The 24180-nt window shown below is 38.2% G+C and overlaps 1 protein-coding gene across 1 annotated transcript in view; it reads left to right on the top strand.

Annotated features, from left to right (window-relative positions):
• The window catches only part of CPA6 (carboxypeptidase A6), an 83573-nt gene extending 61052 nt beyond the window's left edge, over positions 1 to 22521 (top strand). Inside the window, exons 7-11 of the mRNA XM_053965845.1 lie at positions 9146 to 9256; positions 9494 to 9584; positions 14133 to 14335; positions 19405 to 19489; positions 20811 to 22521. Of these exons, the coding sequence (XP_053821820.1) occupies positions 9146 to 9256; positions 9494 to 9584; positions 14133 to 14335; positions 19405 to 19489; positions 20811 to 20998 (678 nt within the window). The 3' untranslated portion in view covers positions 20999 to 22521. The remainder of the gene's footprint in view (positions 1 to 9145; positions 9257 to 9493; positions 9585 to 14132; positions 14336 to 19404; positions 19490 to 20810) is intronic.
• The last annotated feature ends 1659 nt before the right edge of the window (positions 22522 to 24180 follow it).

Genomic DNA, 24180 nt, shown 5'->3' with positions numbered 1-24180 from the left:
AAGCAAGACAAACTGTAAAAGGAAACAGAACTGATTACATGTGGGCTACTTTGAAGGCAACCTGCAAAGATAAATGAACCCAGAACTACTGTCCACAGCAAGCGATATAGAGACAAAAAAAAAAAAAGAAGAAAGGTTTGCTAGCCTACAATTTTAAAAAGGGTAGATGGGATCTAATACATTAATATGTGTTAGTAAATATTATGAACTGAAAGAGACTCTGTTATGTGTAACTACTTTGTAGAAAGCAGTAGACTTTAGAAACAAAATTCAGATGTATCATGTATTTATCAAAAATTAAATAGCTCTCAAAGATATAATACCTATAGCCATTTTGCAAAAATACAATTATATATGTACATATGTTAAGTAAGAACATTTAACTCCTATTCATTGAGAGAGGAGAAGTAGAATTCAGCTATCAAATTATCCTGACCTCAAATTTAGGATTTCACCATTTCTTAAAAAATCTGAAATATGGTTCACAGGCTGCTATTCAAATTAACATCAAAACTAGATTCTGTTTCAGTTTTAGTGAAAGCAGATGAGGATTCCCATTACATCTGGTTTGACTTTCTTCCCTCTAATAAATGGTGCCATTTGATCCATTTCAATGATGTATAACCTTGAGATGTCTTGCATACAATAATTTCAGAAAACAGCATAGTTGAGATGTGACTTTGAGTTGTGTTATTCTTTATTTCTGATGCAGGAATTTGTATTTCAAGATGAGAAAATTCAAAAAATGTAATTTAAAATCTTCCAAAAGCATGCATTGATTGTTCTTGACAAAATGTTTTAAGAATCCAATGTCACCTGTAATGTCTATTACAATCAAATGCATCTCCCTAAAGGAGTCACCTCATCAGGGCCTCAAATGAAGGTGAAAATAGTCTCACACTTTGGAAATGCAGTGACCTTCACCACCTTCTTCTCCCATCCTCAACAATTATCACAATTATTTGAGTTCCCAAATTACTCAAGATTATGCGTTTGGACTTCATCATGCTCCCACCGAGCAAACATGTAGCCCCAGAAAAAGAAATTAAAGGCTGAGGGCAGTTCTCAGAGGTATTTTGTTGTTTGTTGCTTTTTTTTTTTTTCATGCTGACATTGGTATTGATTTATTCCAAAACCAGGCTAGAAACTCATCTTTTCACTCCATAATAATGAGCCGAGAGAGACACACAGACTGTCTAAGAAGCAAAGTGGCAACATCTGCCCCCACTATTCTCAGCTTGAGATTGATTTATGAGTCACCTCGTGGGATGCATATGGGATGCATACTGCCAATTAGCCAGCCATTAGGCTTGTGGACCAGGCCCCAGAGAGCAGTCTTTACCAGGAATTTTACAGCATTCAAGACCTCAGATTCTTCCTCAAGAATGTTTATGAAGTGTTTGAGTGCAGCCAGCTAAAGGAGCAGCACATACCCAGAGCTCAGTCAGGACAGCAGTGCACTCAGATGCAGGGCCAAGCAGGAGACACAGACAGTGTTAAAAAGGGTTGGCTCTCTGCACCACTCAGGCCATGTGGTCAGAAGTCAATAAAGCTATAAGTATTCTTACTTTAAGATCTGCTGAAAGCCAGTGTAGCAGTTATACTCATTCTACAAAATTCCACAGTGCGTGTCCTGATGGACAAAACATCTGCAATATCCTGCATCGACGGTCAGAGCAGCACTCAGCCATTCATTCCAGTGCTGAAGCCCACACTGTCAGGAAAACAGCTTCACATTCTGGATCATTGCTGGGTCTTGCTGAGCTCCATCAAAACCAGGAGTCCTTCAGGATTTAGAAAATTTCTTTCCCTGTGTTATCCGTAACTACCAGAGCCTTGAAATACTGCCTAATTATCAAATTCAGATACCAGTTTTTTCACCCGCTTCAGAAATAGCCTGATCTTGGGGGCGTGCAAGATAGTTATGTGAAGCAACACAATCATGTTTCCTAAAGATTATACACTTGATCTATCACTTGTCAGCCGACTCAAGTCTTTTGAACAGGTACAACTGAAATGCTGTGTTCCCACATCCCAGGGTTTCAGACTAAGATTAATTCAAAGGATGCTCATTACACCTAAATTTAGTTATTCTTTGAGACAATGTGTTCCACCTGCTGTGATAGGCTTTCCATCTCCATTTTTTGGAGTTCTCCAAGTGGAAATTTTGAACCATAGAGGAAAGAAAGCAAGGACCTGACTGTCTCTCCATATAAATCAGACATTTGTGCTAGTCCTTTCGTGGGTACAGGTATGCTACTGTTCCTAAAGTACCCTTGACTGATGGCCCTCAAAAATCTGAAGAGCTTTTGAAAAAAGTTGAAATATTCCAAAGTGAATGAGAGGCATGCAAGGCCAAAACAAATATTGTACCTGTAGCTTTTTCCTTTTACCCTTTAGCTGGATGTTCTTTCTTTCCAAAGTCTGTTCCCTTCAGCTAAAGCTCTTTAGCTGATGTTAGCTTGAAATGAAATATTTGTTGCTCTTTATAAAATTGCATCTTCTTACTCTGTGGAATCTTCCTATCTAGGTTTTCCTCCAGTTGATCAATTTTTAGTTTACCCTTTGTTTAGGAGAGTCAGAAGCTTCCCAGGGTGGTTTTACTCCTCTGCAGCCTCCTTCACAGGTGCCAATGGTGACAACACCACAAAAACTGGGCTTTTTTCACCTTGCAGGACCAGTCATCTGGTGACAATCTCTCCACGAATGCCTGCAGCTCTTTCAGTAAACACAATACAATCCTTGGAGCTTAATTTTTATTGTTTACAGATTCTAGTCTTCCCAGCTGTCTTTTTAGCTGCCTAATTAAAAAAAAAAAAAAAAAAAAAAAAAAAAAAAAAAAAAAAAAAGACTTCTCTGAGTGCTCCCTATATGTATTCATTATCTGGAGGAAAAAATCCATCTGTTTCATCCTGCCATATCTATATTTGAAACACTCAGCCTTGTCTTTAGCTAATTCATGCTTCTCTGTCAGGAGCTTCTGCCTGAAACACAGTTTTTTCTCCATCAAGAGAGATCACCTCTTCCAGCCTCTTCACTCAGCACTTCATTCATCAGCCTTTCAGCAGCAAGAGACACTGGTACCAATGCAGAATTTGTTTTATCCTCATGATTTTTTTTTTCCATCCTGCAAATGCAGTTCCTGCCTTTTGAAGTTCATGTGCAGTACTCACACCTACGTGTAGTAGTTTCTGCTTCTACTCAACGTCTCCCTTCCATTCCACAGCTGTTTCAGTTCTGAATGTGTTCCCTTTTTTTGGCAGCCATCCTATACACCACTTCTCTCTGAGTATCTGCATCTCTCTAGCACATGCTTGCAACTGAAAATCTGCACCAATTCTGAGGGGAAGGAAACTAAAGTAGCAGTGAACACTGTCAACAAGTGTTTCCTGATCTGGGGCCTCAGTTGTGATGTTTTTTGGGGTTTTTTTGGTGTTTTTTTTTTGTTTGTTTGTTTTGTTTTGTTTTGTTTTTTTTAATGGATAAAATCTAAGTCAATGCCAAAAATATGGAGTGCAGTACCACGCTATCACCACAACGAGGCATGTGATGCATTGTTTTAAAGGCAACTGTGGCAAACCATTTTTATGCTGTGAAGTATCTCTGTCTCTTTTGATCCGTGGTGGAATTTCCCAGGTTTTATTCAACAGTATGGTAGTTTAGGGAAGGTTCTTTCCTTTATTGTTACACCTTCACGACAACAACAACAACAACAAAACCCAGTCAAAACTGATTCCAGTTTTCCAAAAGAAAACTGTGTTATTTTTTGTGTGCACTTTCAGCTACTCAGCTGCATCTTTCTGCCTATCCATGACCTTAAGAAGGTAAAAAGTGCTTTAATTTTGCTTGCAGCTATTAATTTTTGACAATGTAAGTAGATCTTGATAAAAGAAAAGTAACACTGCAGCTGTGTTGTGCCTGTAATAGGAATTCCTCAATGACTCTTGCTCCTGTAAATTCCTATTGAAGTATTCATCACTAGGACATTCAGATTCTACCCCCTGAAGGCTTTTAGGCTGTTGGGTATGTTCTTCTTCGAGACATGAAAAGAATTCACATTGTTGTTCCAACACATTAGTTGCCCTAAGGAAGAAATTCTGCTCTCTATTTTAGCAGTCCACTCCTCTATGATGATACTGAGTAATGAGGGCCTCAGTAAAACTGCTGATATGCAGAAACACTACTGAGCATGAAATAGGACTGTGAAAGAAAATTCCATATGTTGGACAATTTATTTGTTCCAGAAATGGAATTACAAGCAATTGTTTGTTGTCTTAAGTATTTAATTGGGTCTCAAAAATTTAATTAAACCTTGTATCCAAGTGAGTTCTCTTGAGTTTTCCTCAATATGTACTACCCGGGAGCAACACAATTAGGACGTAAAATTCAATAATTACATTTTTCAGAGGCCTATACCTTGACGGGCACTAATTTCATACAATCACTAGTAAAGAAATCTGTGTTGCTCCTTTCAAAGCATTCACAGTGGTCCAGAATAACTCAGGCCTTTTTTTTTCCCAGATAGGCAGTCCTTTATTGTTTGGCATCTAAGAGGTTTTTCTTTTTTCCTTTTGTACCACCTCTCTGAGTGGAACCAAGAAGTTGTCTCTCCAGTTTCAACTAAGATCTATGTAATTAGGCATCTTCTTTCCCACAAGATCCTGCCCTTGCTTGAGTGGTCCCAGTCTTGCACAAGATTCCTGGAATGGCTGTTTGCTTCCCTAATATGTCAATCCCATCATCATCCCATCCCATCTTCTCTGCTTCAGCATCTTTTCCATTTGCATCCTTAAAGGGCTACACAGTCAAGTCTTTGGAATTCTGCAGATCCTTCTTGTCAGACTCTTTTTATGGGTGTTGAGGAGTAGTTGCAGCACACGCCTCTTTCTAAGTTGTTTCTGAGTTTCTCCTGTGGTAAATGCCTTTAAAGAGGAAGGAAGGTTTTGCTTTGTATTAAACAAAAAAAGATAAATCAGACACAGTTCAAGCTTCAGCCTTGAAAATTTGACCTTTTGTTTTAAGCCATTTGTTTTTAAATACTTGGCTGTATCTTAGCCTTAATAATGGGTTTACTACTCTGCTTGTGATTTGAATGCCAAAGCAGGACACTAGCAGTAAAAGGGAAACCAGAGGTAAAAAGCTGTACTGTTTCCAAGAGCAGAGACAGAGCTAATTACTAATTTGCCAAACTGATAACGTGGCAATGAAGGCCTGAATGGCAGATCATAGTGTCAGCCTGCTAAAGTGTAACATGTGCAGCTAAAAGTAAAATATTGTGTATTACTGTCAGAAAAGATGTTTTAACAGTTATCTTAATAATGGCACGGAAGAGTTAATCCTTTTTTGCCAGAAGCAGTTTTGTGCAATTTCTGGGGGAGCAGTAAATGGAGTCAGTTCTTTGGGCTAAAATAGTAACTGTTAATTCAGCATGATTGTTTAATTCAAAATCAGAAAGAGCAAAAGCTGATTGTTACCTTAAATTTAATAATAATTAATTGTGGGATAACAAATCCTTATTAATCTTGATTGGGATTTCAGAGTTTCTCCCAATCCTGTCTCCTTGCTTTGTCCTTCTCACTCAGTGCCCTGATTTTATAAAAAGCCTAACTGCATCCTAAATCCATTTTACACTCTTGCCTTTATTGCCTTGGCAGTTTACAATATAGCTCTTTTGTTTACCTCATCCCCTAAATTAAATTTCCTACGGACCGTATCCTGAGCCAGCCTAAGCCGGTGTAGCTCTATCAGCAACCATCACTCAGCTGATCCAGATGATCGAGCCCCATCCTATTCATCACTGGTGCTCTCCCCACCCCCGGCAGATTGCCTGCACGGTGTTGGCAGCGTTCCTCTGTCATCTGTTCGCTCACTAACAACACGATTCAGCGTTTATTGGGCCGGTCTGGCTCTCTGCACATTCAGCAGCAAAGCTGCTATTGACTGCATGATGGCGAAGCAGAATCAACCCATATTCTGAGAGCTCTCCGCAAACTACAATGCAGTTAATTCACTAATGGTTTCTATTCGCCTTGCTCCTGTCACAGCAGAGAGAAAAGCTTTCGGCACTGCCGGGCCGGGTGGGGGAGGTGGTTCACATGACCGCTGTCGGGAGGACTCGAGAGTCACGTCACTAAAAGCAAGTTGTGGGCTTTGCTCCAGCAAGGACACACCTTGGTAACTGTAAGGCTCACTGCCAAATATTATACTGTCTGTGTTGCCTGATTACCTACATCAAATAAAAATACCAGATAAAAGCAGTACAAAAGACGAAGTATTTTCAGCAGAACGAGTGAATATGATCTCACACTATCTGCTTGCTTTCAAAGAAGAAAGCCACTCTAGATCCACTATATTTTTAATGAAATACTACTCTAAAAGGGTAACAAAGTTATTTAAAAACCCCATATATTCTTTAAAGAACAGAATTGAATGATGTATTTGGCTCTAAACCAACATTAAGATTTGCAATTTTGAGGATTATTACTGGGGACTATAATGCTTTCCAAAGTCTCTTCTAGTATTTTGTCAATGACAACAGGCATTAAAATAACATAGAGTCACTATAAAACTTGGCATTTTGCTGCCTATATTTTGTTTAGGTTTTTAAGTGGTGGTGCTTTCACCTAGCAAGGAAAATATATTCTTCACAGGATTTAAAACATATTGTATCTTAAAAAGTCTTACTTCAAATATTTTCATTATGCCACTTTTTGCAAATTTTGAAAGGTTCTGAAAAATATACAAAATTCATTCATGCAATTTTAAGCAGTGTATTACCTTACATTAATTAATTATCTGTAGTTATTTTAAGGAGATTATTTTAAAAGTGTTTTAAAGAGTTTAGTCTTACAGCATTGCAGTTTAAAACATAGTATATAGCCCAGTATAACAAAATGCATAATTATCTATGTAACTGACAGCAAAAGAATGGCATAAAAAATACAGATACAAACACATATGCCAATTTCATTGTCACTGGTATATAAATACCCACCATGGGTACACAACCTGAGCTTAATTTGTTAATACTGTCTAAAAATAGAAAAGCAGTGAAAAATCAAGGAAGTGGTGTGTGGTGTTTTAGTTCCTCCTCAGCTAAACTACTTTTCCCTACTACTACTGAAATAAGCAAGATAAAATGTTCATTTTCTTTAACTCACATTTTGGAGCATGGGTTGGTTCTGTTTCCAGTTGTAAGAACAGTTTTACCAGTTTAACATTCATACTTGCCACATAGACTCTTAATCCTGTCCAGATTTAAGTGCAGGGCCAGCCTAATGCACACAGTAGCCCTGTTTAGTTCAATATGTGTCATCTGCATGTGACATAGCAATAACACACAGTCCTTATTTTCATGGTCATTGTTTTTGAGTAACCACTGATTTGAGAAATCAATGTTTTGACAAAACTAATTTTTTTGCAGTTCCCTAAACACCAATTATTTATCCAAATCTATTTGAAAACTTGATATGGCTTTTTAATACAAGTAAATCAAACTTAAATGCAAGACCAGCTATGAATTTTTGGGGAATTTCTGGCAAATGGACCAGAGAACCCATGACCTCCTCACTGGCTGGGGCTTTCTCCTGGGAAGTCCATCAAGATTCCCCTCAAAAGCACACTATCATTCTCTTCTCCCCTCTGAACACCTCTTTTGGGATCTCATCCTAAGGTGCAATCACCACACCACCCTGTCCCATTTCATTCTGTGCTTTGCCTTGCCTTCTAATTCTCACTGTCCCCTCCTCTTGCCTGACTGGAGCAGAGGAGCTCAGTGTGGAGTAGCACTGGGTGACTTGGCTTTTCATAAGGATCATGTGCTGCTTTGGATCTGACAGTGAGGCTGAAGGACTTGCACGTGCAGAGCACTTCAGGAGGATGAGATGAAGCTGGATAAGGAGAAAGTGCTGCACAACAGAGGGACGGTTAATGAACCACACAGAAGAAGTATTTAGAAGTCCCACTAATCCCCTCAGTAAAGAAAAAAGATGTCATACTCCTCCATGAGTAAATTTCAGCCCCAGACATGTCCAAATGTATGGTTATTTCTTACAGATATTCCACACAAAGCATTCATCAGCTCCCATGGCAGCTTCAGTAATTCAAACAGCTGCATCATCAGGAGCCCAGAAGTATTGAATTCCTGTACTTCACACTGCTCCCAAGCATTTGTCAATTGAAAAGCATTTAGCTTAGTTTATTTCAGAGCAAATGTTTCCCTTTGCTCCCCAAACACATGCTACTCTTCAGATCTGAAGGGCCAGAAATACTGCAGAGCAGAAGGCTGTAATCACAGTAGCAGGAAGAGAGGAGCCAGGCTCAGGCATCCCTCTGAACCCAGCATCAGTTTGATATGCTTTCCACCTGCCACATGAAGCACTGGATTCCTTATAAAATCAAGACTTAAATTTTGAAGGATGTTAATTTGATGCCCAGCTATGTCAAGGGACAGTATTTGCAAGAGAATGTGGAGTATAAGCTTCCTGGAACCGGTAAAGGAGCATCTGTGGCACTAGCAAATAGAACTGCTGAGGAGCCTCTGGTTTTGCTGCATTTTTCTAAGATGCAGAATGGATACAAACCAAAAAACTTTCCCTACCTAGACTTCTTTTACTAACCTATATACTAAAGGTTCTCAAAAAATAGAGAGGTGTCTAAATTGTAAAGGAATAAACTGCCTGTATTGATAATTGAATACAAACAAGAGCTGTGTTGTTAATGTGAGCCTTAAATGCTTCAAGACCTTATCAAATCACCTAGTGGAAACAACAGGGCTCCACTGTCTTACAGGAGCTAAACTCATTTCTTCAATTAAGAATCTATTCCACTGATTTTCAGCTCTTCAAGAAAAACTTTGCATGCATTTTCTTCTCTGTAATATGAGTTGTATTTTCTTGAGTATTGAAAGCAACTGAGAAGCAGAGACAATAGGGTCTTTAGAACACCTTTTTCACATGTTCACACACTGAATCACATTTACAGGAAGATGTCTGCCTTTCAGGCACAGCTAGAAAGATGTCTGTGCTGCCATGAGAGCAGATCTCTGTACTGCCAAATGCCTTGTGACTGTCATAGTCCATCACAATACTTAATTGGGAAATTATTTTTATTATGGAAATTATTTTCTTTGGCTTTTCTGCTTTAGGCTCTTCAGACATACCAGACTGATCCTGACATGAGAAAGATGCTAACTCAACTGTATTTCTATATCATGCCTGTATTTAATGTGGATGGATATCATTTCAGCTGGACAAATGTAAGTAATGGCAGTAGTATTATTCAAAAAATTATTCAGAAAGGAAAGATCTCAAATGGTTATTACATGATTCAAAGGTGACTCTGTATAAATCTGGTCCATCACTGTGCCTTGGAATTAAATTATTCCACTTAGAATACTGAATATGTTTACCAGGGTTGATTACTTATGTGTACAAACAGATTTTTGCCAAAATAGACTAATATTGCTATTTAAATATTTTGTAACTTATGCTAGGATCGATTTTGGAGAAAAACGAGATCAAAGAACATGAGGTTTCATTGTCATGGTGTTGATGCTAATCGCAACTGGAAAGTGAAATGGTGTGGTAAGTATGGAGATACTTCGGTCCCCCAGTTCAGATTACCCTGTATTTAATTATCCAATAGAGGTAATTCTCCAAGTAGCTTAGATCACATCTGTTGTGAAGTGTTCTCTTTTCTGTAGTTGAAGATTTTTTCCCATAAAGCCATAAGCAAAGGCTCAAATCTTCCTACTAACTTCTAAAAAAATAGAAGTTCTCAACCTTGGAAAAACAGACCTTATCATAAGTAAAAACTTGTCATGGAGAATGTGGCAAATTTTTTTAAATCACACATACAGCTATTCTGTATTTTGGCAATCATATAAATAATTTGAAGCATAACATTGAGAATCAACCATGACTTTTCAAGATTTACCTAACTGCAGAATCAAGAAACATTTCAAGCTTCATTTTATTCAATTTGCCATTTCTCTGAAATTATTTTAGCTTTGGAAATGTCAAACTTACTTTCCTGGCCTCAGTGTCCTTAAGGCCATTATTATCAGTGAGTTAATAAAGAAAGAAAGTGCTTCTAAATGCATGGAGATACAATTTTAAACTCCCAGCACTTCTTTAAGTACTTCATAAAAATTGGCCTGAATTTTGCATAGAGAACACAGCGGTAATGAAATAACTGCCAGAAGATTTGGAATGGATACACCAAGAAAAAAATGTTATTTTCTTAAATCTTACCTAAAGATAATGCAATTCACACAGGGGTAAGCAGCCTCTAAAGGCTCTAGTGTAGGGAAGTAAGAACACTTAAATACAGCAATATATATTCCTGCTGACCTGCTCTCCCATCTTAGGGAACTTCCTTCAGCTCTCTGTGCAGCTAATGTCTCAGGCAGCATTAGTCCACCTTCCTTATTTACATTACAAGCTTGTAAAGACAAGAAATTGTGTTTGTGTAGTGCAAGGGCCCTGCCTTCAGCCCATCCCTCTTCCGCTGGAAGTCTCTAGATATTTCCACAATACTCTGATTGCGTGCAGTAGGGGTGAGCACTGTACAGTCTGGCTTGAAACAGCTGGATTCTTTAAGTAGGGCTTTGAGAATTGTGAGGATTAAAGTGAATATGGACAGATGCATACATTCAATCCAGTATGGACCTGTGAAATTTGTTTCAAATTGTTTTCAACTCTACCCGCTGTAAGCAGAGGACTGAGACGGAAGCATTTACAGAAAGCCTGTGTTAGTTGAGAAACCTTCTTTACAGAAGACAGGCCCAGGGCTGCTATCACAATCTTTAAGGCAATTTTATGCTGCAAAAATAATGTAAAAATGAACCAGTCCTGCATCAGTGTTATCACTGTTTACTTAAGCCAAAACTGCAGGTATTTTTGGGGGACACCCATTTACTGTTCAGAAAATAGCCATTGGCATAACTGGAATAAGTTCTCTTATAGTGTGTTGAGAGATGTATGTTAGGTACCTATCAGTGCAAAATTAATACTCAGTGCATTTTCTTTCTAATTCTAATTAATTTTTCTTGGGTTCCTGCTCCCTAGCCGCTATATTAAAACACATTTTTTTATTCAATCCTATAAATGTTTGCTTAGTTTTCATTCAAAAAACTATTTTTCTAGGCTTAGTGAAACTGTAACAATACTCACGTGTTGTGTGTTGTAATCCCCTACTTGTTGCATTTCTCCCCTGCACTGACATGAAAGACAGGTCCCCACCCCAAGTTTAAAAAATAAAAATTCTTTCAAGTCTGCTTCTCATCCTAAAAAGCACATGCTCAGCTTCCTGCTTTGGACCCCAAAGTCTGTCTGATTGTCTATTTTAATGGAGAATAAAAAGGTCTTTCATGAACTGGGCTGACTGGTACTCATATGACCCTAACCAGTCACCTGGTGTTCTCATTAATATCTGGTATTAGATGAGTCAGAGAAGAATCTGGATCATATCACACTTTGAGGCTTGTATAATCATGGTGTGTTTAACATTTAAAACTTGTGCTTTTACATGTGCTTGTAAAAACCTTTTCATTCAGTTCAGTTGCACTTAAGAGTTTTCAGACAGGCTTGAACTTCCAGGCAGGTGTGCAGTGGCAGACTCTGGCCTCAGCAAAGCCACCAAATGCTATCAGCAGTGAGCTAGTCAGTGCTGATAACACAGCATCCCATCTGCTTTCCTCTTCCTTTCTAGTGTAGGACTTTGATGTAAGCTTTATGACTGTCTAGGGACCAAGCCAGGGGCCATATCACTGCTAGGTTTCATGTTGCAGCAACCTGTACTCAAAACAGTGCACACAAATTGCACAGAGACCCACGTGAATACTGGCAGCAAGAACTCTGGGTGGAAATGCTCCTTGCAATGCACATACATGTGCAATAACTAGTACAATGGTTTAATGATAATGAAATAATAGCAACTTTTAAGCAAATAATCAGGTACTTAGAATTAATTTAAGTCCTTGGGCAAATCTAGTTAAAGTGGTTGCATCCAAATCCCCAGGAGAGCAACAGTAGGAGTTAAAATTTCCAGCACATCCCAATTTTCAGTGCACCCCAGTGCTCACAGAGGACAGTATCCCATACTGGCAGAAGTGGCTGCAGGAAGTTTGAAAATCATGCTCCAGCTCATTCATCCTCTCAGTCTTCCTTCTGTACCAGAGCACTGGTTTCATCAGTCTTGGCACACATTTCCTTTGTTCATCGGGTCTCATGATGGATGTTAGAGGATACTTGTTCTCCCCCAGTATGTTATCAGGTACAAAAACAAGGCAGCATGGTAACATTTGACACAATTCCATTTGCTTCTCATGACTGTAACTTAGAAATGTCACAGGAGTTTATACATACTGTATCAAGTCTTTTTTCATTCTTGAGTTACTTTAAAAAAACTTCCAGTATAAAAATTGAGCATACCCTTACATTATCCAGGGCCACCATGGAAACCTTCTTTTTATCACCAGCCAGCTTCACTTAAGGTAAAGCATTAACTACATCTGGGATGGTACATGGCTCATCATAATAAGCTGAACAGTTTAGAGAGTTTTTTTCCTTCCCTGTAAGTCTCTAAACTGAGCCATGTTTTACCATTGGGTCATTTTACCATTAGCTTGTAGGGATCCACTGTTTATTAACAGTGTTATCCATTGCCATGATTCAGTATACAACACTGAAACAGGAGATGAAGTATCCATTAAAAAAAAAAAAAAAACAAAAAAAAAAAGGCAAATGCTCTGGGGACTGTTCAATATCTCTCCTGCATCTATATTATCTGATAAGAAATTGAGGCAGAGTGCTCTTGGGATTTGGATGGCTTGGTGACCATCTGTTCTGCATGGAGAAGACCATCTGCCCTCTCTATAACCCTTCCATATTCACTGCGATCCAAGCACTAATACCTTTGAAATCCCCACCTATGGCTATTGAATGGTAGCCTCAATTTTCATCTTACAGATGAAACTGCAGCATGAAATTCTTCCACTTTTTTTTTTTTTTTTTTTTTTGGCATTAAGTTGATTGCATAACCCTGATAACCCTGTTTTAGTTGATATCAATATGCCTTCTCATACACAGCTCTTTTCTTATTAATTGAAGATGGCAGTACTTACTATACAAAGGAAAGCTAATAGAGCACTGTTGTTGTAAGTCCCTGATGGCTCCAGGGAAGTTTGCAAACAAACTATTTTTATTCTGCACATCGATGTAAAACGTGTGGTATTTTGAAATTGCAGCAGATAAAAGAGCAGAGTAGATTTGCATAAATATTGTTCTTTTAGACCCAGGCCCTAAGCGGTAAATGAGATGATGGCTTAAATCCAGAATTGCTAAATTATAAAGGAGAAATGACCACATCTCCTTTTCTAAGTTTCATCTTTCAGTACCTCATGGCATATTATATGTAGGCTACTCTTGTGCAGCTTGCTGCCACCTGAGCAGGCTGACACAAAGATATCCTCAAAACTGAACCCCTGCCCCAAACTTGAAGCAAAGTTAGGCCCTGTGCAAACGGAGGTGATTTCTATTTTAGTTGACTGAGCAGTCATCCCTATGGCTTTTGTTTGTTTTTCTTTTTTTTCCCATGAGGTTTGCAGGGGTGAAAATAGGCAGTAGTCAGAAACTATAATCATGTTTTTTAAGATAATCCTTGTTGAGGTTGTCTACCTACTATTGTAACCACCACTGTCATAGGTAATACATTAAAAGCTGAAAAAGGCTAGATTTGTCCTGGGAGTGACTAATGAAAGAGGTATAGCTCTCTGATTTCAAATAGACCAACTGAGACCCATCAATAGTTTTAATACTGCAATGCTGATGCTAAAAGCCAGGGAGAAAATACAATGAATTCAGATTCTCTTTTTTCAGTTGGAAAGATCGTATCCTCTGGGGAGAATCCCATGTAGCTGGCCAATTGGGAGCTTGGTGTGTCTATGAGATGAAAAGCAGATTGCTGCACTGAGGTCCCCCAGGCTCATGCCCATTGGGCACAAGAAAGCAATTGAATTTGTTTATTGCTTCTCAGGCTTTTGCACATGGGCCAAAAGAGGTTGAGCCAGAAGCTGACCCTTGGAATTTCTCTGTGATTGTTCACCACCAACTTTCTCTTTCAACCTCTAGATGAAGGTGCTTCACTACACCCATGTGATGACACTTACTGTGGTCCTTTTCCTGAGTCTGAGCCTGAAGTAAAGGCTGTTGCTCACTTTCTTCGCAAACACCGGAAACAAATAAAAGCCTATTTGTCCTTCCATGCATATGCACAGATGCTGCTGTACCCTTACTCCTACAAATATGCAACCATTCCAAACTTCAATTGTGTGGTAAGTACATTAAAACTTGGAGAATGTGCTCCTCTGTATATTTTTGGTACATTTTGTCTTGAGAGGAGACTTGTTTCTTCAATACTTTGCACATACATAATATTGAGCAGTATTTATTCTGGATCCACTTGCAATCACATTTCTGCTTATATAACCTTCACTCACCATGAGACAGTGATAATTTGATTAAAATGGTATCATGCCTTTCATCCATCAGTCCCTTTAAATTACTTTATATGATAAATCCCTAATTTTAATTATAGTTATTATCATTTTATTTAATTAACTGCAATGGGAATTATGTAGTTAGGTCCTTGGGCATCTAGCTGAAATTCAGTCTCTCCATGCTCAGAACTTAAACACTAGGAGCACACAGAAGATCACCTTCAATGTTATGAACAAAATAAAATTGAAACTGTTTATGTTTATCAGTTCAAGGAGGAATCTCTTGGATTTCACCAAAATCAAAGCTTCAATTGCACTATCTATCATTCAGGTCAGACATAGTGTTTTTAACCCTTTCAGACAAGCAGGTAATTAAAACCAGGAGCTTCTCTTAGAAAAATAAATTTTAAATAGTACACTTTTTGATGTAAGCCTATTGATTCACAGATGAGTACATTTCATTTATTCCACACTCATGTAAATGCAGAGCTATTCCCTCTGTTTGCAGTCTAAGGTCTGTTTTAGCCAGACTCCTGTTCATAAAATCCCCCTTTATGGCTTATTCTCTGAGGGACACATGGCTGAGCTTTGCTCTCTGTTTGCTCCTGCTCAAAGACCCACATTCCATCAACCAGTTGCAAGCCTCTTTCTTTCACCCTCAGTCCTGAGTAAAATTACATTTTCCATTTATGTCCCATTTTGACCTTGAAAGTTGCAGTGACTTTTAACTTGCTGGTTTAAGCTAGTTTTCTCCAAAGGAGCTTAACTGCACCATAGATTTATCCTGTGCAGAATAAATGATGCTGTCAGTCCCTGGGGCTTCACTGAAATTTCACTCAGCTGTTCCCTCAGAAGGCTGAGCAGCCAGGACTCCACAAACTAAACTCTCTTTGTAGGTTTATTTCTGTTGAGACACTTAATTTCAGTAGCTATTAAACATTCTTCTGTCTGATGCCATTCCTGTGAAACAGAGCAAATTAGAAGTTAACTAAGCAGCCAGAGGAGCTAAAAATATGAGACTTGTGGGGACTAACCACCAAACCCGGTAATGACTGTGGGTAAATTTAATGATTTTTTTCTTTTTTTTTTTTTTTTTTTTTTTTTATTCTACCTTCACATTCTTTTGGGGAATGAGAAGGAGAAAGGAGTTCCCCAAGTGAACTGATGACTATTTAGTTAGCAAAAAAACAGACTGGGAATTTAAAATCAGAGGTTCTCATTCCTTTGAAGATCAGTGGGTGCAAGTATATTTTTTTTAAGAACAAACAACAGAGAAGGTAAAGATGTAGTGTTAAGAAGAATCAGCAACTTCTCTGCAAGTATAAGAAGAATCAGCAACTTCTCTGCAAGTATATTACTCTGGACTATAATTTCCAGAGTAATACAAGGCAATAGCAGATGCTATAGATGGGAAATTCATTGTAAGGAGAAGGAAGATTTATCTGAGAGTTTTCACATATATACCAGTATATTTTGTTGTTCTTGTTGCTTAAGGGATAATTCCATTCTGAGATGGGGTGTAACTGCCCCTCAGCTCGTACACATTCTGCCTTTCCACCCATTGCTTTTAGACCAAAGGATCCAAATTTTTGATGTTTAGAAGGTGTTCCTCAAATTTCCAAGGCTTCTCATGAGAGGGAGTGGAGCACAGACCTAAAGGAACAAAAAAAAAGACACTATTTTAAACAGCTCCCATGAACAAATGAAAGCCAAATACCAATTCTAAATATCTTGTCAGTATTTGAACTTTATCCTTCTTTTCATTGTGGTTGGTCAAAAACAAGAGAGAGGTTGAAATAGGAAACTGAAGTAATTTCCTGTTATTTATAAAACTCATTATAGGGATCATAGTGAAAATTAAGGGAATACTTGTTAGTTATTTATTTGTGCATTTTAATACTTGCCTACAGCCAAAGGCTCAATCACCTGGTGGCTCATAAATGTATATTTTTTAAAATTTCAAGTCCCAAAAATGATGACTTAGGCTGAGGTTTCATATTCTCCAGTTCTCTTGGAAATTGTAGTGAGCTGTAAAGTGATAGATCTCTGTTTCCTGACACTGATGGAACAAGCATTGTTGGTCTACGTGGGCGGTGTGCAGTGGAAAACAGTAAGACCCTACATGCATAGCAGATAAATAGCTTTTGGTGCTAACAGTGGGCTATGATTAATTTTGAGCAGAAGAAAGGCTGTTTCTGTCTGGGTCAGATCATTCTAGTGAGCTGTCAGTTACCATTTCAATTAAAGCGTTCAATTATTCAGGGCTGCTTTGAAACTGGAGAGCTGTGTACTGATCACAACATGCATATTCTGTTCTAATTTAGGCACAACTCTCTTATTAACACTCTCCTGAAATTCTGTTCTTTTAAGATGCTTAAAATGAAAGTACTCTTTTAGGTTGAAAAAAACACCAGCAGAAACACACATCCATCTCGAGAGTTTTAAATTTCATCTGATTTTCACCCTTTTTCTTCCTGTACTGTCATTTGCCTTAGTGTTTGCAGTGAATTTATATTGCATGACTGAGTTTGTGTACATCTTTGCAAAAACCTGGTAATTTTATGTGGCATTTTCTCCTTGAGGGTGTTTGAAGATTGGTTGCCTGGATTTATTCAGGATTCAGCCTGCACAGTATGATGCAGTTGAGAACTGTCCCTTTTTGGGGCACATGGGTCTAACAGTGGAAGCCAGCTACATTCCTCAAGGCTAAGAGCTTCAAAATCACAAAGTCCAGGGATGCATGCCCAAGTGGTGAACATGGACTTGGGGTGCTCCTGGTCTGACCTCTAGATAGTTTCTGCCTCTGCACAGAACCCATTACTGTTGTGCTGATTTTAAATGGGCATTGCCAAACTATTTCTTCAAAAGATTTCAGCAGGATTATCTGTTGTCCCATTGTTGTACAGTGCATAACTCATGCACAGGGAGTCTTCTCGTTTGTGGCTGTTCTACTTGCCATGGTGCTTTTATCAGGACTTTGTTCTCCAGCCTTCTCAGCTCTCCCAGCTGAGAGTCTCCTGTTCCTTTGGCACCAGGACTCTTGTCAGGCCATCCCAGATCTTCACCAAGACCCTGGGATGGTAAACACAGCTGCTTGCAAATTTTGGTTGAGCAACAGAGTCTCGCACTTGGGACAGTTGCAGGCAGCCCACAACAGCTCCTGGCTGCAGCTGGAGTTCCCCCTTCCCGGGCCCTGTGCAGCCACAGCCACCACAGTGACCTCACACTGCCACCCTGCCACCCTCACAGCGTCCAGCAACTCCAACCCCATCATGGGTCTTGCATGTCACGACTCAGAAGTCAAGGAATCTGGAGCAAGAGTGCCAAGTGACAGCACTTCTCCCTTCTGCCACAGGACAGGCCCTTCTCATCTTTGCTGTTAGGGTGAATCAGAGGTTGCCCCTTACGCTGGCTGGCAACCACGTCCCAGCCCTGCAGAAGTTCCAGCAACACTGACTTAAGTGGTCCTTACCTCCACACACTCTCCAGCGGAGGTGGCAAGAGGTCAAACTGAAAAAGGCAGAGTCTCCAGCACCATCATCCTTCTGCTAAACAAACTAAATTTCTGGTTGTGCCTAACAAATTTTTGTAATGGAGTAAAAATGTGCTCTTTCATTTGCTAAGAGGAGTTACTGAGTAAAATAAAGTCTCCAAAGACCTACCTGCACACCAGGAATTGAAAATGAACTTATTTCTGTTTCTGGAATGACATTTAAAGCAGTTTTCTCTGGCCTCTCTACTTAAACAGACAAAGCCTGCATGGGTCAGACCAAGGATTAAGTCAGAATCCCAACTCCTGACAAGGGCAAACAAGTGGAAGGTTAGGAAAAACATATAAATAGAAAGGCAAGTAGAGGGTAATCCTTCCACAGTGTATTAATTTAGTGCCTGATAAATAACAAGGTAAGGACTGAGTCCATGAAAGCTTGCATAAACCAAACAAACCTTCTGTTCAAGGAAATAAAACAACTAAAACAACCATTGCAGCTTCATGCAGTGGTTCAAAGTCCAGAGTTTCTAGCTCTAAAGATAATAATTTCCTGTTTTCTTTAGAGAGATGACTTGTGTTTTCCCAGCCTTTATTGTATATTTGCCAACATCCTTCTCTTTGGGGGAATTTTCCTTTTCCTTTTGAATATGTGCATCCTTTCTGGGTGTTTCAATGCACTATCCATATGTGACTCAGAATTTTCCATGGGCCAGGCCTTTTGCACACAGTTTTACAGGATGAACCGTGAACTCCTAAACAGTCTTTCAGCCCCAAGCTGTTGCAATGTAGGCACTGATTTTCCATCTACAGCACTGAAATCCCATTTCTGAAATAGTGGAAAGAGCTCTCCAAGACTACATAATCAGGCCCCAGAGAAAGTTAGACCAGCAGTGAACATCTACCTGCTTAGCAGAGATTCAGGAGTGGAACTTGTCTCCTTCCTTCTTCTCACTCTGCTCACTGAATCACTGTGAGTGTCAACAAGACATAATTTCTCCCTCACAAGCCCAGCAGAGACAAGGTTTATTGAACTGGGAAATTCAGGTTCAGAAAATGCATGCATGGCTTTTAAACTGCATAAAAAAGAGATTATTTCATCTCATGGTCTATAGGGCATAGACATATATAAATTGACATATATACCTATAATTACAAATACTTAATGTCTGATCATTCACGGTGCAGTGAGCTCTTCTGTGCCATGAAAATACCAAACCAAGTTTTTCATGGAATTGCTGTCATTAAAAATAAATAATGCATTTATCCTTTACAATCATTTTAACTTAGCTGTCATGGAATCATGGAACACAGCATTGTGCCAGAGGTCAATGATCCATTGACTCAGGTTCCAATCAGAATACAGTATTTAATTCAAAGTCTAATTTATGTATTTGATTTTTTTTCTCCTCCCCAGGAATCAGCAGCCTATAATGCTGTTAATGCTCTTCAGTCAGCCTATGGTGTAAGATACAGATATGGCCCTGCATCCAGCACTTTGTGTAAGTTTCCCTCTGTAGGTTTGTGTAGGTTTCCTACAGTAAGAAGGAGAAAAGCCTTATTATAACAAAGAATGCAAACACTATTTAAAATTAACTTTGTTCCAGTTTTGGGTTGTGAGGAAGGCAGAAGAAAGTTTTGCAACTGATTCAGTCAGTTGATTGCAGTAAGATTAACGCAACTGATGCAATAAAAGAGATTAAAATGCAACGCACTTGAGACTCAAAATCCAGCAAATAACATATTTATATAAAACTGTGGGTTTTTTTTAAAAAAGAAAAACTAAGGTCTTATAAATAATATCTTTATCAGATCCTGCAAATGCACTACTAAGTTGTAACCACATTTGTCAGGCAAGCTCTCTGTAAAGAGGTAAAAGAAAGAAGTTCAACAGGTTTTAACAAGACACTTTTTTTTCTTTACTGAAACCTTGAGGTCTGCATGCTGTGGTTAACAATAACAGACATTAAAAAAAAGTGAAAAGCTAAAGACTTTTCACAAGTAACCTCCTGCATCTCCTCTGCCATGGCTGTGTTTCAGCCTTGCAAATTATCATGGGCCTCTATCTCACAGCATAGTCATCATCTTGTGCTCATTACACTGCAGTCACTCACAGTGTCAAAGGAAAAGCAGTGTGAATTGATGCCAGAATTGCACAGATTACAGCAGGCTACATGAGAGATTTATCTGTGTAAAAAAGTTTGTCTTAGATAATCAACACATGGAGATAACAAAAACATAAGCAGCACACTTCCTCAGGAAGGTCTGTTAATATTAGACATCACCTATGCAAATGCTCTCATGCTGTGGGGAAATGGTGAGAAAGTAAGACAAATGAAAATAATTTTAAAAGCATTTTTAAAAGAAGATGGCAGATTACTTTATCAGCTTTCCCTCTTCTCACTGCAAATGAATTGCCTAAAAAACCCAATTTAAAGCTAGGAGCATGCAGAGCTCTCCAGTCCAGTTGGGAGATCTTTGTGGAAAGAAAGCTTCAGACTGTGTTCACATGGAGACAGGAACAGTTTGAGGCTTTATTCTAGATATTCACTTTAATTAAAGTTTTGCTTTACACAAAACAGTTATAATATTTTTTCCTATGAAAATGAAGAGACTAATCCATATTGTGCTGAGCACATTTCACCAGGTGCTGAGTGTTCATGCTATTCTCTGAAGGGTGTTCAGGATCAGGGCAAGCAACAGCAGGAGCTGCAAGAATACTCACTGAGTACCAGAGACAAAACGCCACAAGAATCCTCTGGTGATTTCAGCATGACCTGCATTTAACATTTTTTAATGCTTTCTCTAATTTTCCTCTTTCAGATGTGAGTTCTGGCAGCTCTATGGACTGGGCCTACAAAAATGGCATCCCGTATGCATTTGCATTCGAGCTGCGTGACACTGGCCATTTTGGATTTTTGCTTCCCGAAATGCTGATCAAACCAACCTGCACAGAGACCATGCTTGCAGTTAAAAATATAACTCTTCACTTGCTGAAGAAATGCCATTAAGATGGATTTCTAGGAGGTGGAAGTAAACATTTTACTCCTACTGCTGATGCCTTTCAGTGTGTTCAGTTGCCATTCTAAGTTTGGGCGCTTCAGAATTCTAGAAGCTAATGGGAAATGTGATATTGTTTCTGCCAAATTAACTTAGTGGAAAATGGAAAAAAAATCATTTAATATCTGCTCTTCTAAAGTCCAAGTCCATAAAGTTGTTGTACTAACTTAGTTACCAGTTTGATGCAGAATAGTTTCTTTTTTTGCAATAAAATTTTAATTCTGCAATTTCAATGAGGCTGGTCCTAAAATAAAGTGCCACTTCCAGGCAGCTCCGGGCCTTACGCCTTTCCCTAATATGAAGACCTCCCAGGGGGTCTCTTGAACCAAGGGATAAAGTTTACATTCATGTAAATATACCCTGTGACCCAACACAGGCCTGTATCTACAGCAATAAATGCCTTATAGTGGTAGTTAGCTGCACTGCAAGTGGCAGTGTGGCTTCCTTCTGCATGTATACGTACATACATACATATATGCACTTTTGTGATTTTTTTTTAATTCATATTATGCAATAATTTGAACCAAGCTTTCATTTAACTGTTCAGAGAAATCTGCTTTCAAATGTATATAATTGGAGTGGACTCAAAATCAACATATTGTCTTTGAAAATGTAACTTTCCTAGTGATGTGTAACAATTATAATGAAATACTATTGAGAAAGACAATGTTCTGCTTTATGGAGAGACAAAGCAACTTGCCATGACTTGGAACTTGAAGCTGGCAGTGCATCTGGGCTCTGCTGTAGACAGTGACTGCCCGTTTCCACCAGCCAAGGATTTAGCTTTAAACTGTAATTAACCGATGTTTTATTTATCGATATTCTTGCAGTGAGTTCTGTGGCTCTTTGGCTATGTGGCTCTTCTTCCTGGAAGCTGTATTGCTTTGCATGTTTTAAAGGAATTAATAAATTTTTAATGGATTCTTACGTGAGAGAGGTGAAGGTAGAAGCCTTACAGCTGAAATAAAGTGAATAAGCACCATGTTTGAAAGAATAATGAAAGCACAGAGAAGATAACATATTGAGGGGTTTTTAGTACTTTTAAAATACTATGGTTTTTATCTTATTATATCTGCAGAAGCATATATTTTACTTAATGATTTTTGAATTTAATCTTATGCTACTACATATTAACTAAAACATATTTGTTAATAAAATGGACAAAGACTTTTGAAGTATTCTTCATATTTTACTTAAGTGTTAAAACTTTAGGTCAAGGATGTAACAATTTTACATATCTGTAAAACATTCATGATGCTAAGGATGGGGAATTTTAAAAAAACCTAAGTCCTCTCTAAATAAGCACTTGAACTTAGCAAATGGGCAATCTTTATAAGTCTTATAAGGGAAGTACTGTATTTAATTAATAATATCATTGTTTTCAGGACTGCAAAAGGCAATCAGTGAACAAAGATGACAGAATTGCTTTCTATTTGTCTAATATTTTGTTAATAAATTTGTTTATTTTACACAAGTTTCTGAAGGCTTGTTCAGATTTGTTTAATTCAGTCTTGTTTGAGTAATGTAAGTTTCTATTCTGGTTTATTAAATGTCTACGGGACAGAAGCCCACAAAATAGTAATTTCCAATTGCTTATGACCATAACCATTAAAATATTTTGAAGACAGCAATAACTGTCTTTTGCTATGCACAGATTTCTGGACAATGGCCTTGATAGTGGTATAAATGATTAGCACCAATCATTGTGTGTTATTCTGAATTTAGGTGACAAGATTGAACTTAATACAAAGACATAAGAGACTGAAGAAGAGAATGAATGAGGGATGTCTAATTAGCATGAGGCAAATTTACCTCTGAATTGCTACACTACAAGCATGGACCAGAAGCAGTCAAATTCTTATGTGATGGTTTGAAGTTCACCATGTGAAATATTTCAGCTTTCTTTATCTTCATACCATTACAACTCCACTGGTAATGAAAAGTAATTGAACTCTTGGAACAAGAAAGGGAAACAAACAAATATTCTCCTTTAGGTACCAAAAGGACCTAACATTTTAGACCTAGTTGACTTTCTTGGACAGGAATAACTGCAAATATTCTTAGATTTATTAATTCTTATTCTTATGAAGCTTTGACATTTAGAAGTACTTGATATCAAACCTCTTCCATGAATAAAGCCACACACTAGTATATGGATGGACTCTGCTTGAATACTATGTATGACATGCAACTGAGAACTCTGAGCTGAGTTTTTAAGACCTGTGCAGGGTAATTTAATGCCCCATAGCTGAATAGAAGTGTAAATAGTCTCTGAGCCCTTTAACTATAGGGTCATTAAAGGTGGTGGAAAGAGTCACTAGGAAAGAACAAACTCTGTTTCCTGAATTAAAATTTTGTAAAATAATTTTTCAGCAAAAGAGTGATTCTAAATGGAGTAGTTTACCCTAAGGAGAGAACTAATAGCAACCAGCTATTTCGATATGAAATCATACAGCTTTTGTGACTTATAAATATTACTTCTCAAGAACAGCTCTTCTTTATCTCTATAATTGCTTTCTTCTCTTCCCTTTGTACTTTTCAGCAATTTTTATTGACTACAGGACAACAGAATTGAAAGCTAGTTTAGAGAAAAGTGAATTTATTTTATGATCAGAGGTACAGTTTATCATTCAACACAATAAAAACTACATGAACAGCAAAACACTGTTTAGTAACCCAGCAGTCAAAATCACATATAGAGTGATTATGTGAAATCCAGAAGTTACACTTCCATCGATCATTGATAGAATAATTACAACCACTTCTATAACTTGGAAAACAACATTGTTCATTTTTTAAAATAGCTTTTAATTTTTATAAACAAACCTCTGAGATTAATTAATAGGAAGGAAACAGGTCCATGCCTCTTCAAGTCACCCTTCCCAAAAAGAAGCATCACAAAATTACATTAAACCATCATTCATAAGCTGATTAAAAAAAATGCCTTTAGAGGTAAAAAAAGTATTGAGCTTTGTTGCAAACCTTGACTAAAGACCACTGCTGATGGGTGAAGCTCCTTGTGTATTTTCCAGAAGTTTCTTCAGAAAGGTCAGTGTATCTGGTCACTCATAACATATAAAGCCTATGGAAAACTGCAATTCCTTTCTGAGAACAGCAATACACTTTCTGAAAT

Source organism: Vidua chalybeata, chromosome 1 (assembly GCF_026979565.1).
Source record: "Vidua chalybeata isolate OUT-0048 chromosome 1, bVidCha1 merged haplotype, whole genome shotgun sequence".
NCBI classification, from domain to species: domain Eukaryota; kingdom Metazoa; phylum Chordata; class Aves; order Passeriformes; family Viduidae; genus Vidua; species Vidua chalybeata.
The sequence above is the reverse complement of the archived record's forward strand: the minus strand, read 5'-3'. Positions and strand labels throughout refer to the sequence as shown.